The following is a 16,092-nucleotide window of genomic DNA, read 5'->3' as shown; positions in this document are numbered from 1 at the left end:
GTATAGTGGTCAGTATAGTGTAGTTTAGTATGGAGGTCAGTGTAGTGTAGTGGACAGTATAGTATAGTGGACAGTGTAGTATGGTGGTCAGTATAATGTAGTATGGTGGACAGTGTAGTATAGTGGTTAGTGTAGTATAGTATAGTGGTTAGTATAGTTTAGTTTAGTATGGAGGTCAGTGTAGTGTAGTATAGTGGTCAGTGTAGTGTAGTATAGTGGTCAGTGTAGTGTAGTATAGTGGACAGTATAGTGTAGTATAGTGGACAGTGTAGTGTAGTGTAGTATAGTGGACAGTGTAGTATGGTGGTCAGTGTAGTGTAGTATAGTGGTCAGTGTAGTATGGTGGTCAGTGTAGTGTAGTATAGTGATCAGTATAGTGGACAGTGTAGTATGGTGGTCAGTGTAGTGTAGTATAGTGGTCAGTATAGTGGTCAGTATAGTGGACAGTGTAGTGTAGTATAGTGGACAGTGTAGTATGGTGGTCAGTGTAGTGTAGTATGGTGGTCAGTGTAGTGTAGTATGGTGGTCAGTGTAGTGTAGTATAGTGGTCAGTATAGTGGACAGTATAGTGGACAGTGTAGTGTAGTATAGTGGTCAGTATAGTGGTCAGTGTAGTATAGTGGACAGTATAGTATAGTGGTCAGTGTAGTGGACAATGTAGTGTAGTGGACAGTGTAGTTCTCAGTGTAGTGGTCAGTATAGGAATCAGGTAGGTCAGTACTATTGTATTTGAAGGGACTCGGGGAGTGCTAAAAGTCCGCAGGTTAGGGGGCGCAAATTACTTGCCTTGCCCCGGGTGCTGACAACCCACGCTACGCCACTGGTAGTACGGCAATTAGAGGATTAAGGCTGGGTTCACACTATTTTCACATGCGGCTCCACAGCAGGGGTCCGGTGCGTCCCCATTCTCTGCTTCAGATCTGATTTCAGCCCAAACTTTTGGCTGAATTCGAACCTGAAAGGGACCAAAAGACGCACAGGGCTCCTGTGCAAATTTACACCAGAGCCGCAGTGGAGATATGTGAACCGGCTCCGTAGAAAGCTGGTCAAAATTTCCTGCTATTGCGAATTGAATGCGGGGAAGCCACATCCAATTCGCAATAGCGTGAACCCAGCCTAAATCAGGTGTAAGGAGGCAACACTGTGCCCAGTGATCTTTGACTTCTCCCATGTTGTTCGGGTAGATCTCCACCTCTTTAAGGATGCCTACCCCTGATCTACAGAATATTGACACAATTAGAAGGAGCTTATTGCACAGGGAGAGCTTATAATAGATAGTTTAGAAGTTACATTTTAATTAGCACCGGGGGGGGGGGGTATCACTTACCAATGGAATAAGAACAAGGCACTATTACTGATAATGATGCAAACAAAATGATGCATCGCTCAGAGCAGTGGAGTTTAGGTAAAGACTGGAAGTCGAAATCTGGGTGCCTAAGCTGTGGTGTCCTTCTATCCACCAAAAGACAAGAAAGTCATCGAGAAAAGACAGTTGGCAACTCCATAGTCCTCAAGTATTTTATTTTTCCATACCAGCGAGTACACAGACAGTGGAAGACAACTGCTCTACTGAAGAAGCTTTTAATAAAGAATATAATTATTACATCAAGGCTTCAGTTACGGCAATATGACAAATGGAATGTTGCTAGAGCAGCCTGTTTGGCCTCAGAGAAAAATAGACATACCCTTTTGGAGAATGCTGACTGTAGGAGAGTTAAAACTAGTAAAGTTGACGTGAACACCAGGGAGAGGAGTCCGGTCACATTTGTTACTGCCTTCTCCTTGGAGTTCAATGAAATTAAAAATATTATACAAAAACATTTACCTATACTCTCCACAGATAATAATTTGGCACCAATCATTATGACAGGCTGTAGATTTTCAAGCCATTGTGCCAAAACATTCGGCACAGTACATGCCCGCGAAAATGTGTTTCCAGTGCGATCCCATCGCGCTGGTTCTCAGCGACAGGGTACTGTACATCTCGCGCTGGCTGCAATAGGAAAAACACATTTTCCTATTGCAGCCAGCGTGAGAAGGAATTGCCCTCCAAAGGTATACCAGGCCCTTAGGTCTGGTATGGATTTTAAGGAAACCCCCTACGTTGAAAAAACGGCGTGGGGGTCCCCCCCAAAATCCATACCAGACCCTTATCTGAGCACGCAGCCTGGCCGGTCAGGAAAGGGGGTGGGGACGAGCGAGCGCCCCCCCCGAACCGTACTAGGCCGCATGCCCTCAACATGGGGGGGTGCTTTGGGGAAGGGGGCGCCCTGTGCCCCCCCCACCCCAAAGCACCTCGTCCCCATGTTGATGAGGAAAAGGGCCTCTTCCCTACAACCCTGGCCGTTGGTTGTCGGGGTCTGTGGGCGGGGGGCTTATCGGAATCCGGGAGCCCCCTTTAATAAGGGGGCCCCAGATCCCGGCCTTCCACCCTATGTGAATGAGTATGGGGGGTACATCGTACCCCTACCCATTCACCTGGGGGAAAAAGTGTCAATAAAAAACACACTAGACAGGTTTTTAAAGTAATTTATTAGGCAGCTCCAGGGGGTCTCTTGCGACTTTGGGGGTCTCTTTCGACTCCTCGCTCTCTCCGGCCTCTTCTCCCACTCTCCGGCCTCTTCTCCCAGTCTCCGGTTCTTCTCCTGCTCTCCGGTTCCTCTCCCGCTCTCTGGTTCTTCTGCCGGGCTCCTCCGCTATCTTCTGCTCTTTTGCCGCTCTTTTGCTAGCGTTGGCCTGGTCTTCTCCGTTGTCTTCTTCCCTCTCCTCTTCTTCCGATGTTGACACAACACTCTTTCCCGTTGTAATGTTGCGTGCACGGTGCGCAACGACTTATATAGACATGGTGCATGATCAATGGGTGATGTCACTCGGTGACCCCGCCCCTTATGACGTCACAGTCCCATCATGCCCCTGGCGGTGACACCATGCCTATATAAGTCGTTGCGCACCGCACACACGGCATTACAGCGGGAGAGAGCGTCGTGTCAACATCGGAAGAAGAGAAGAGGGAAGAAAACGACGGTGAAGACCAGGCCAACGCTAGCAAAAGAGTGGCAAAAGAGCAGAAGATAGCGGAGGAGCCCGGCAGAAGAACCGGAAAGCGGGAGAAGAACAGGAGACCAGGAGAAGAGGCCGGAGAGCGGGAGAAGAGGCCAGAGAGAGCGGAGGAGTCGGAAGAGACCCCCGAAGTCGCAAGACACCCATACTCATTCACATAGGGTGGGGGGCCAGGATCTGGGGGCCCCCATATTAAAGGGGGCTCCCGGATTCTGATAAGCCCCCCCGCCCACAGACCTTGACAACCAACAGCCAGAGTTGTCGGGAAGAGGCCCTTGTCCTCATCAACAGGAGGACAAGGTGCTTTGGGGTGGGGGGCCACAGGGCGCCCCCTTCCCCAAAGCACCCACCCCCCATGTTGAGGGCATGCGGCCTGGTACAGTTCAGGAGGGGGGGCGCTCGCTCGTCCCCACCCCCTTTCCTGACCGGCCGGGCTGCGTGCTCGGATAAGGGTCTGGTATGGATTTTGGGGGGACCCCTACGCCGTTTTTTCAGCGTAGGATGTTCCCCCTTAAAATCCATACCAGACCTAAGGGCTTGGTATGCCCTTGGAGGGCAATTCCTTCTCGCGCTGGCTGCAATAGGAAAATGTGTTTTTCCTATTGCAGCAAGCGTGAGATGTACAGTACCCTGTCGCTGAGAATCAGCGCGATGGGATCGCACTGGAAACACATTCTCGCGGGCAGGTACTGTACCTAATGTTTTGGCACGATGACTTGAAAATCTACAGCCTGTCATAATGATTGGTGCCAAATTATTATCTATGGATATAGGTAAATAGGTAAATGTTTTTGTATAATATTTTTAATTTAATTGAACTTTTTTTGGCGTAGGGGGTTCCCCTTAAAATCCATACCAGACCTAAGGGCCTGGTATGCTCCTGGAGGGGAACCCATGCCGTTTTTTTATTTAAAATTTGGCATGGAGTTCCTCCTCATGATTCATACAAAACACCTATCAGCAATGCTTGTCGCTCATCGAGAAAGGAAAAAACACATTTTTCCTTTCCCGATGAGCGAGCCAGCTCGGCACTGGCTTCCGCGACGGGGCTCACAGGTGTCAATTTCGCCGATAACAGCAGCGAGATTGACACAATATCGCGGTCACCTACTGTAATATTCTGTCTCCCCGTCTCTTTGAGTCTGGCAGACACAATAAAACCTGGCTTAGCACTGTGGGATCATACGTAACAACACATCTCGCTTTTGCAGTAGACACTCAAGACAGCATAGGACAGTTGTTTCGTGTGCCACTGGACAAGAATTTTTTCTATCCCTGATTATTGTGGCACAGACAACGTGGTCTATGCTGTGGAGTGCAGCAAATGCAATAAATATAATGTAGGCTGTACTTTTAGACCATTAGGAGCAAGAGTTAGTGAATATTTCCATGGGGCATCTTATAACAGTGACAAAAACTTATCTAACGTATCCAAACTTTTTGAACATGGTGGGAATATGTCATCTTTTTCATTTATAGGTTTGGAAAGAGTTAAAGCGTTTTCTCACAGTGGGGATACACACCGCCAACTTTTTTTACGTGAGATTTGGTGGATATTCAATCTCCAAATGAGAATTCCCAAGGAAATGAATCACCGTTACAATGTAGATCTGTTTCTCAAATAGTCTCCCCCTTTATTTTTTTGATGTATGTGTATTTGTATATTACTATGCATATATTTTTAAAATACTTTTCTATGGATGTATTTCTCTTTGCTATTACATATATATCAACATGGGGTTATTCTGTTTTATTTCCCCAGGTGTTGTATTAGGTATTACTTCCTACCCTCCTTTACACATTACAGCATTACACCTGCTGACATTTTGTGATTAATCACTGATTGGTCAATCAAATGTGTTAGTAATTGAAGGAGGGGCTGAAACCATTCTTGATGTTTTTGTATATATATATATATATATATATATATATATATATATATATATATAATGTTCATTTTATTATTCACATGTGTGCTGTGAACAAGGCTTATCGTCGAAACGCGCCTGCCACTGTCTGTATACTCACTGGTATGGCAAAATAAAATACTTGACGACTATGGAGTTCTCAGCTGTCTTTTCTCGATGACTGTCTACTATTACTGACAATAACATTAACCAATGTGATTCACTTCATAATAGAGTTGCTTCTCACCTGAATATCATCTGTTCCACCAAGGATGAACACGTCTTTGGAGTCCCGATGTGGAACAGCAGTAAATTCAGTGGTTTTCCAGGAATCCTCTACCTGCACAGAAATAATTATTTTTTCTTAAAACAGAACACAATTCTTTAAAAAAGTCTTTGTAAACACTAATGATTGTATTTACGTCTAGGAAAAAATAGCTATATTGTTTTTAAACAAAAACGCAAAAAAAATAATTTACATTAATAAAAACATTTATTGGGATACATTATGTTAAAATGCACATGTCTAGGTTAAAGGTACATTTATTTTTAAATAATTGTTGTACTTTTTCTTTAAAGCTGAAGCCCAAACAAACACCTGATTACGCAATTAACCACTTGCCATTCAGCATATGTATTTATGTGTCCTGGAGAGAAAGTGGTTATACCAGGATCATGGCTGCAGCCGCAGCCATGATCCTGGTACTGTTTTTTTTTTTTTTTTTTAATTAGATCTCAGTTTATTAGTCTTTGCTGCAAACGTGTCATGCTGATCAATTGTTCTCATCTCTTGTCGCTTGTGCTTTTCTTTGAAGCCTTTCTGCGTTTTTTTTTTTCTTTTTTTTTTTTCCATAAATTTTTTTTATCGAAATCAATAACAGATTAAGTGTTACAATTAGAACATCATGGACACCATACAAAAGGTTTTATGGGCTACAAATATTCTTCAGGTTATAGTATATACCAGAGAGGGAAACAGAATGCAAAACAGTCAGGGAGTTATATAAGCATGTTCTCCATTTGGCACATTGGTTATAAGCCTAATCATTCCTGTATGCATTTGAACAACAACCCTGCTGTGTCTGGTATTTCAAGGTTATCAGGAGCCCAATTTCAAGGACGAAAACTAGAAAGGAGGAAGAAGGAAAGACATGAAAATTAAGTGAGAGAGACAAAAAAAAAAAAAAGATCCTGGTACTGTTTTGAAAGCCAGCGATGTGTTTTCATGTAAAAGTGATCCAGGTGGCGATTTCGATATTGTGTGACATAACAAATTGCAACAGCCACCATTTTATTCTCTGGAGCTTCTGGTTTCAAAAATATATAATGTGTGTTGGTTCTAAGTAATTTTATAGAAAAATAATGTTGATTTTAACATGTATATGAAAAATGCCATAATTGCCCCGGACGGCAAGTGGTTAAAATACATATATGGGGCTGAATAAATGCCAGAGGATATTTATTTCTCTCCATCCAGTCCTGAGATTTACACAGCCCTGTTAGCCAATTTTCTATTGCAGTTAAAGCGGGGGTCCACCTATCTATCGTTTTTTTTTTTTTTTAGTTCATTCACAAACTTTTCTTCTCAGCATTACATACTCACATATTGTGTGTAATATGTCCGCCTGTGTCAGATTTCGTCGGAAAGAATAACTTATATTATTCACTGCAGGCGGTTTCCATCTTCATTGTGGGCATTTGAAGCCCATAAGCATTTATTTCCTGGATGTGGTGAATGCTGTGCTCCCAGCATTCACCGCTCGTTCCCACGCATGCTCAGTGGCATCCTGGGAAGCCTGAGATTAGCTCCCAGGAGTCTGGGAGAGGCTAGAAACACGCCTACTCCCATGGGAGGAGAACCAGGAAGTGCAAAGAAGAATAGAAAAATAAAAGGTAATTACAGCGATTTAAATTTTTTTAAACAGCATGTCAGCATCTAGGCAAGGAAGAGAATACATACAGATATTGTTCAAAATTTGGGTGGAACCCCGCTTTAAGTAACACTTACAGGTTTTTGTACTACCACAATCATGTTACTGGACACTGAAAGGAGAAAGAGCAGACTGGTGAGACAGTATAACAGGTTTTAGTGGGAGGGACTAAAATAATTTAAAAACGCCCAAGGTTTTAGTGGGAAGGGACTAAAATAATTTAAAAATGCCCAACCAAATCAGTGCATCACACAGTAAATAATTTTTAAAACAAAAAGTTTTTCCAGTGGTGTAGATTTACTAAAGCTGGTGCACTCAGAATCTGGTGCAGCTGTACATGGTAGCCGATCAGCTTCTAACCTCAGCTTGTTCAATTAAGCTTTGGCAATAAAACCAAGAAGCTGATTGGTTTCTATGCAGAACTGGGCCTAATTTTGCATTTTCCAGTTTTAGTAAATAAATCCCAATGTCTCATTCCATGGCATATCAAAAAAAAAATACAAAACCATAATTTGTATGGGTATTTTGTCTGGTTGGCTTCCAAGCCCCGCTCCGTATAAGGTAAGGTTTCCATACATGGCTCTTACAATGGCCACAAAGCTGGAAACCGCTGTATTCAGTTTGGAATAAATGGTACTATAATATTAGGCTATGTTTGCACTATACACCAATAGTTCTGGATGTACATTTGGCTTTTGGAGCATAAATAATAATTTGCATGGCTGCATCCCCAGTCCTGAAATTAAAAAAAATCCTCTTACTTTTGGGCTATGTTATAGAATTATTACCTAGTTAAAAATATTCACTGTAGGAATAAGAGAACACTGCCAAAAGGGAAATAAAAAAAACTAGCATATTTGCTAAATGAGCGTATCAAAACGTCCAGTGTGCATGAGAGCTAAATGATAGCTGGCAAAATTTGATATTCCCAGCAGGTGCAATATAATGTAATAAGCTAATGTTGTGTGACCATTTATTTTACTATTATTAAAGGGATTACAATGATCTATGACATTCCCAAAACATTTGCAGTAAATTTTGAAAGGCAATTAAGAAAAACGTGTAGCTGTTGGTAGAGGTAGTGATACTGTACTAGTGACAGAAGACTTCCTATCCAGTAAGTCCATTGAATCACACTACAGTCATTTCTCCTTGGTCTATCCACACCCTCACACGACTTTAATGCACTAAAATTAGCTTTCAGTAGTGAAACAGGAACTCTGCTCATTCCTACCCAACTTCCCCATCCCAAACTTAGACTGGTTTAGTTGCAAGGCTCATTTCCTACATAATTACCTATCAACCACCAACCAAAATAACTCCAATTTCCAACAGTTGCGCTTAGACAGTAGACTAAGAATGTAACTAGTAGCAACAATGTGATGCCTGCAGTAAGCCATATTAGAAATGATCTACGTGATTCCAGCCATAATGTGGTAATCAGGCTGTTTCTGATTAACATGTAGGCAGGTTGCCTACTGTATTGCAAGTTTTAGTTTAGCTACCTGGCTGCTCAGGTCAGGGGGAAGGGGTTAATGTTTCATGCTGCCATCCCTGATCATGTCCGCTGGCTTTTTCTGGGCCCCAGCCACTTTCCCGTGGGATAAAAAAGGGAAGAGGTTCAGAGGTTCATGTCCCAAGGGGGCTAGAGAGCAGGCAGGTGGAAGGGAACCTTGCAAAAGCTTGCTGGGACCTGTGTGGACCTCAGGAATGCCGACTCTTTGGTACACCCATGATTTTGGTCATCTCTACTCAAGTTCTTTCCTAAAAGGTTTTAACCTTTGCAAGTACGCTGGGGCAGCAAACTAGAGATATTTAGGAACAGGGCATTTATCCATGTTATACATGTTCTGCTGAATTCTCAGTAAAAATAGTTTCAACTGCTTTGAGCTTGGTCCAAAGTCATTCAAGGTGTGTATATTAGGTCATGTTAGGGGCGTATTCCTAAAGAACCAGGGTCTGTTAAAGCACTATGGGGTATGTGTAAAACCACTATGAATGGGTAACTTGCAAGGCTTAGAAGAGGAGGTAGTTGCCATGGGTAACTGAAATGAAAAACAGCTACAGCAACCCGCTGTTTGGCATGGTACCTGGTTAGGTGACAGGCCCCTCAGTAGCAAGGCGTCGGTGTTCTGACTCCCTCCCTAGCTGTCTGTCTCCTCTGATCACCAGGAGCAGACTTGCATTACAGGAATATAAGGCCTGATCACTAGGTACAGGGAAGGACAGAGTTAACATAGGACACGTATGAGATTCAGGCTATGTGTCAGGCGGGGTTTCATTCCGTTACTGGGAGTGAGGTAATGGAGGTACGCTGGACTGGTGGAGTGCAAAATGGCTCTGCATGCCCCTTCGAATGCAACACATACATCAGTACAGGTGTGTAGTTACTTGGAAAAAACATCTTGTGGAGGAACTCTGTACATTACTGCTGCACACAAGTGGCTAATCTCTGAGTAGAGGTCTCCTTCATGTTTGATTCTTCACATGACAGCAGTTTCTCATCTATGACACTATGTATATCCTGACACTTCCCTTTTTCATCATGGAAAATAACAAAGTAGATGCTTTCCATGCACTTATGAATTGCAATAACTAATATGCTTCTGTATCTGAGGTTTTCTGAAAATTACAGTGTACTGCAGCTGAAATTAGCATTCAAAATATCTTTCACTCTTTTTAGATTGAACTTTTTCTCCCCTGGGGCTACTAAGAAAATGATGTTGTACTTGCAGCACAAATTAGATTAGAAAGCCTCCAGAAGACCTTGTTTCTATTCAGATAGGTGCAGCATGTATTCAGATCAGCCACTAGTATTATGGGACCATAATACTAACTGCACATATCTTTGACAGTGAATGAATGTGCTTTCTGACAAAAAAACATCAAATGAGTTAACTAATAATATAATAGTCTCCTTCCCTATTTGTACAAGTTTACATGTAGTAACTATTTGCTGTCATTCTTATCTTTATTCTTACCTTGATCACTATACAGACTTTAGCCCACTGCCAGCTGAAAACGGATCCTAGGAGTGCAGAACTAACTGCACTCCTGTGACCCACAGAAGTATAGCCAAAAAAGCTTTGGCTGTACTTCTCTTTTAAGCAGCTTAAACCAATTTGATTCTCTGAGTAGTTTGTGGGTGGGTGCAGCATGGTGTGGCGCCAGAAAACACTCCCAGTGCAGAGAAACAGAAATCTATTGTAACTGAATTTTGGCAATACAGAACAGGCCTGGCAAAAATGAAACCTGACCAGAAGAACTCACAGCATATAACAACCATTTGCCAGTAGAAGTAGGCCTTAGGAGTGCCGACAGCGACTGTCTCGAGGAGCGGAATGCGGTCTGGCCAGTCTGAACCCAAGTGGGGAGGCTTCTAGATAGGATGGCATGTCCCTGTGCTTTCCCTACTCCTTCGGAACCTCTACCTGACGATAAGCACTTTCACTGCCAAGGGTAACCTGTCCCTACTCTAGCCACACACAACATAAGCGACAAGCCAGGAAGCCAGGGTCTTAAAGTAATATTAAAGGTAACTTTTTTTTGTTTTAAAATAACAAACATGTTATACTTACCTGCTCTGTATAATGGTTTTGCACAGAGCAGCCCAGATCCTCCTCTTCTTGGGTCCCCCACCAGTGCTATGGGTTCCCCCCCCACGAGTTCTCCCGCCCACGCAAGCTGCTTGCTATGGGGAAACTCTTGCATGCTCGCTCCTGAGACGTGCTCTATGTGTCCATAAGGCACACAGAGCAGGGCTCAGTCCTGTCCCCCCTCTCCCTCATCACTGGCTCTGATTGGCTGCTGTATCTGAGCCCTTACACTTACACGCAGGCGTGCCTCCTGCACTTACACGCAGGAGGCACGCCATACACTGGACCCAGACACCTACAGGACATGTCTGTCCAGGGATGCTTGAATATTTGTCCACCCGTTATCTAGCCCATACTTTAGGCTCGAACGACAGTCCATCTCCTGCACCCCGGATTCATATTTACTGATGCTGGAATTGTTGTGCACTCTAAATTCTTCCATCATCATGGCCTGGCGCCCTTTGAATACTTTGCTTGATTGAATCACCTCCGGCACTCCTTATACATGGAATCATTCCATTTGAATTAAAACATATGTAAATATACCCAACTCTCAGCCCCTGATGAAGGTATCTGAATACTGGAAATGCGTCAGGTATCAGGGTACACCACCCCTTGGAGAATACATATGATAATCTGTTATTGTGCATTTTCTGTTTTGTTTGATGTATCTATGTAATGTGTAGACGGTACACGTCTTTTTACTTTATATCATTAAAAGATATTTTTTATCATAGAGTGGGTGGTCTGTCAAAATCCCATTCAGGGGGTATTTTTTCTTGTTACTTAGCACACAGGGTTTTAACAGGTTGCAGTGGAGTCATCTCTTGATGGGGTTGAGACCCTCCGAGATAATTTCATACTTGAGTTGGAGGAAAGGGCTGCTTCTCAACCCAATAGGGGGTGTGCTCCCACTTAGGAGCCAATTTTACTGCCTCTTTTGCTTTTGGTGTTCTTCACCAACACCCGGTCCATTGTTTTGACACGGTCCTCGCAGGTTTTAGAGAAAATGATGATATCGTCCAAGCAGACTAACACAGTGTCGGAGTTGAAACCTCCCAGACATCTCTCCATCAAGCGCTGGAACATACTGCATTACTCAACCCAATGGGCATGCGATCAAGCTCGAACAGTCCCAGGGGTGTGATAAAGGCAGTTTTTCCACTATCTTGGCCTCTCACTGGTACTTGCCAGTAGTCGCTTGCCAGGATTGAGAAATACTTGGATTGGCCTAGTGCCATGAGCGACTACTACTGGGGTAATGGGTAGACATCCCAGTGGGTACAGGTATTTAGTCTGCGATAGTCCACACAGAATCACAGACGTCCATCCTTATTTTGCACCAGGACCATGGGGGCAGCCCATGGACTATGGCTTTCCTGAAGTACCCCACTCTGAAGCATGTTGTGGAGCAAGTCCTTGACGTCCTGGCAGGCACAGGGCTGCTGGAATATGGCGGTACTGCTCCCGGATAGGTAGGGCGTCCCCTGTATGAATCGGGTGGTCGATGGCCTCTGTGCAGCCACATATATTGGCACAGCCACGCACATACCTCTTCTACAAGCATTTCCAAAGATTCTGGAGGGCTACAGTAAAGTGGGTGAGGTTTTCACCCTCCTGGTGCCTTCGGACAAAGAACCTCTGCCTTAACTCTGGAACTGTCATATTCTCTCCAAACAGGGCCTCCAGGCATGCTACAATCTGTTCCAGGCTGGCCTGGTGCGCTTTCCACTCTTCACCACTCGGCAGGCGTCATCCTCCAGGGAGTTGATAGATAGCTCCGCAATTAGCCGGGCAATAACCTGATACAGTTTCGCAGCGATCTCCAGTTTCTCCTCCCACTCAGCCAGGGGAATATTGGACCCGGTAAACTTAGGCACCAGGGCCTAGGTCAATTCTAACAATGGCATGATGGCATCCTTCCATCCTTCCACAACCGCTAAAAGAAGGGACATATCCTGCCGACAGCCACCAAGTGTGGGTGGGTGCAGCCTGGTGCGACGGCAGAAAACACTCAGAGTCCCAGTGCAGAGAAACAGAAGTATATTGTAACTTAAGTTCGGCAATACAGAACAGGCCCAGCAAAAAGGCAACTCAATCATAAAAACTTACAGCATAAAACAGCAATGTGTTAGTAGAAGTAGGCCTCAGGTGTGCTGACGGACAGCCTACTTCTACTGACAGCATCTGTCTTGAGGGGTGGAATGCAGCCTGGCCAGTCCGTACCCAAGTGGGGAGGTTTCCAGATAGGATGGCGAGTCCCTACTTTCCCTACTCCTCCGGAACCTCTCCCTGACACTATGAACTTTCCTTGCTAGGATCTTAAATAGACTCTGCCTGACCCTAAGATGGCTGCCAGAGTCACATGGCGCACCAGCATCCAATTGGATAGATGCCCCCTGCAACCCAGGAAACCATATTGGAGCTAAGTTCCTCTTGACTTCCTCTCCCCTTGCAATGCCGCTGTGGTTGAGCGCCACCCGCAGTGGAGAAAGCAGACTGCATCTACCTACAAGTTGTCATACTAGAAATTCTATCATTAGCAACAAGTGACACAATCACTTAAATTCAACTCACCTTCTAATACTGTGTCACTCCCTTGCTCCCAAAACCAGTGATGTGTAGCTATGTCACTGTTCCCTTAATAACTTTTAAATTTCTGTGGCACTTTGGCCCACAATAATGCCCCGTATACACGATCGGATTTTCTGACAACAAATGTTGGATGTGAGCTTGTTGGCTGAAAGTCCGACCGTGTGTATGCTCCATCGAACATTTGTTGGCGGACTTTCCGGCAACAAATGTTGGCTAACAGGTTCTCAAATTTTGTCGGAATTTCCGATCGTGTGTACACAAGTCCAACGCACAAAAGTTCACGCATGCTCGGAATCAAGCAGAAGGAGCCGTACTGGCTATTGAACTTCCCTTTTCTTGGCTCGTCGCACGTCTTGTACGTCACCACATGCCCACATTTGTAACTGTTGGCCAACATTTGTGTGACCGTGTGTATGCAAGACAAGTTTGAGCCAACATCATTTGAACAAAAATCCACGGTTTTGTTGGCGGAAAGTCCGATCGTGTATACGGGGCATAAGAGAAAAAGAGGCTGATTTACTAAAGGAGTTAAGAATCATCACAATTTTTTTAAAGAGGGAGTCCACCTAAAAGAAAAAAATATTAAAAGCCAGCAGCTACAAATACTATAGCTACTGACTTTTAATAAATGGACACTTACCTGTCCTGGAGTCCAGCGATGTCGGCAGCCGAAGCCGATGAATCGCTCGGCTGTTGCCACCGCCACTCTCTGTGAGGGATTCAGGAAGTGAAGCGTTGCGGCTTCACTTCCCGGTTCCCTACTGCGCATGCGCGAGTCGCGCTGTGCATCCTAAGTGGTCCCCGCTATCTCCTGGGACCTGTGTGTTTCCCAGGAGACAGCTGGGGGGGTGCGGGAAGGGGTGTGACTCCCGCGGGAGTCTATTCCAGGAAGTGGGTGCAAATACCTGTATTAGACAGGTATCTGCACCCCCCTCCCCCCTGAAAGGTGCCAATTGTGGCACCGGGGGGGGGGGGGGGGGAGGAATCAGATGAGCGGAAGTTCCACTTTTGGGTGGAACTCCGCTTTAAGTGTATTTTCCTGAATACTTTAGTAAATTAGCCACATAGTAGCTGTTGCATTCTAGTGATCCTGCTGCTGGCAAGGTGTCACCTGCAGCCAATTCATCAGTATGACAAGGCCTTTACACACAATCACTGGACCTAATAAAGGTAGTAACCAAGCATGGGCTAATAGAAAACAATTTTTACAGAACTATATTAAAAACTATTTTTAATAGATCAAAAATTTAAACCAGAAAACATAATTCCAACATTAACATAATATAAAAGTAAAGTGTACCTTTTTAATTATAGTCTCCAGTGATGCTTCTCCAGAAGCCTGTCCTGATATGTCCTGAATTGTCTGGGAACACTCAAATGCACCTATCTCAATAAGTCTTTCTAAAGACAGTGGGTTCTCAGGGTCTATCAGTGTAGCATCAATCTCCTGCTCTAGAGCTGCCCAATGCCGTGGTTTCAAACATGGATTTCGTAGGTCAGTTATCACTGGTACCTGTAGAATACAAAGTCATTCATGTATTTTTTTTATTAAACTGCATTAACTGCAATAGTTACATTTATAATTTAACTGCCCCAAATCTTTTGTTGCATTATTATAATGAGCATGCTACCATGCTATAAGGAAAATGTATTAAGCAAACTAAAGACAAACTTAGATACAAATAGGGATGGATGTGTGTATGTGACCCCTGCTCCTGTATACTTGGGCGGGTAACTGAGACAGTTTTGCGCAAGTCTGCAACGAAATTACCACTGGCGATGAGACAGATTTTCAATAACATGAGACAGATGCACAATTGAGATGTGGTCAGGGGCAGATTTTATTTTTCTTCAGGGCCATTTTAGAGCAACAGAGGGGGGATTTTTTTAATCAGACTACAATATTATACGAAATGTTATATTGCTCGTATTTAGCATTGCCTTGCCGTGTATTGGAATTTTCCAATATCTCCCAACATGTTTTTATAAAAAAATACTTTTGACCTAAATGGAAGAAATGTGCCTTGTATTCAGTGGAATATCATCCATGTGTGCAGGGTGTGCACTGCACACGGGCCCCTGGGGGGGGGGGGGGCACTGTGACCCACACTGCACACATGGATGGTCCCCTGGTTCACAGTTGGGGATGGTTGGCACGGTGGGAGGACAGCTGCTAGCACTGATCTCCCTGTATAGCCTTCAGTGAAGCAGCTGACAGCCGCTTCTCTTCCTCTCCCTCCCGCGGCTGTCAGCTGAAAAGCTCTTCAGGGAGATCGGTGCTTGCAACTGTCCCTCCTGCATCGATCATGCCCACTGTCCTCCGTGTCCTCCTCAGTCTTCAATGCTGAGGCTGCTGAAAAAGAGACCGGGGAATCTGTGTGATCAAGTCCCTTTCTCTGTCTCAAAGGGGAGATGTTAGAGGTCTGTTTAGACCCATGAAATCTCACCAAAGCGCACCAACAGGGATGATAAAAAAAACATGCAATAAATATTAAAAAATTAAATTGTAAAAAAAATTTAAAAAACTATAAAAAATAAAATTGTAAAAAAAATATATAAAAAAAACCTACTGACACCACCCCATCCCCCACCCTACCGACATTGTAATTATAATAGCAATTATGTGCCACTTTATGTTGGTCTATAACATAAAATCACAATAAAATACATTTACGTTTTTGGTTGTAACATAACAAAATGTGGAAAATTTCAAGGGGTATGAATACTTTTTCAAGGCACAGTACATATTCGAATCGGCAGTTTATGTTCTAATTTCTCTTTGAGCGTACATCACTTTACTTCTCATCAAGAAAGCAGGAAGTTGCACACCAATGATATCAAATCACATTCAGCTTTATTAAAGCCAGAAAAAAAAAACACACTGCAGCCCTTCCTTGGGCCTCCCCATCTAACATTTCACCCAGTACGGACTTGATCACAACCATATCTGATCAATCCTGTATTGGGTACAACACTAGAGAGGTACTGGCCTGGGTGGGGCTG

At 44.0% G+C, this 16,092-nt stretch overlaps 1 protein-coding gene across 1 annotated transcript in view; it reads right to left on the bottom strand.

Annotated features, from left to right (window-relative positions):
- The window catches only part of DNAH6 (dynein axonemal heavy chain 6), a 416,108-nt gene that overhangs the window by 297,876 nt on the left and 102,140 nt on the right, over positions 1-16,092 (bottom strand). Inside the window, exons 19-20 of the mRNA XM_073597481.1 lie at positions 14,390-14,602; positions 5,215-5,307 (exon numbers count right to left, since the gene is read on the bottom strand). Of these exons, the coding sequence (XP_073453582.1) occupies positions 5,215-5,307; positions 14,390-14,602 (306 nt within the window). The remainder of the gene's footprint in view (positions 1-5,214; positions 5,308-14,389; positions 14,603-16,092) is intronic.

The sequence above is a fragment of the Aquarana catesbeiana genome, linkage group LG01 (assembly GCF_042186555.1).
Source record: "Aquarana catesbeiana isolate 2022-GZ linkage group LG01, ASM4218655v1, whole genome shotgun sequence".
In the NCBI taxonomy this organism is placed as follows: Eukaryota; Metazoa; Chordata; class Amphibia; order Anura; family Ranidae; genus Aquarana; species Aquarana catesbeiana.
Note: the sequence above shows the minus strand (reverse complement) of the source record. Positions and strands in the feature narration are given on the sequence as shown.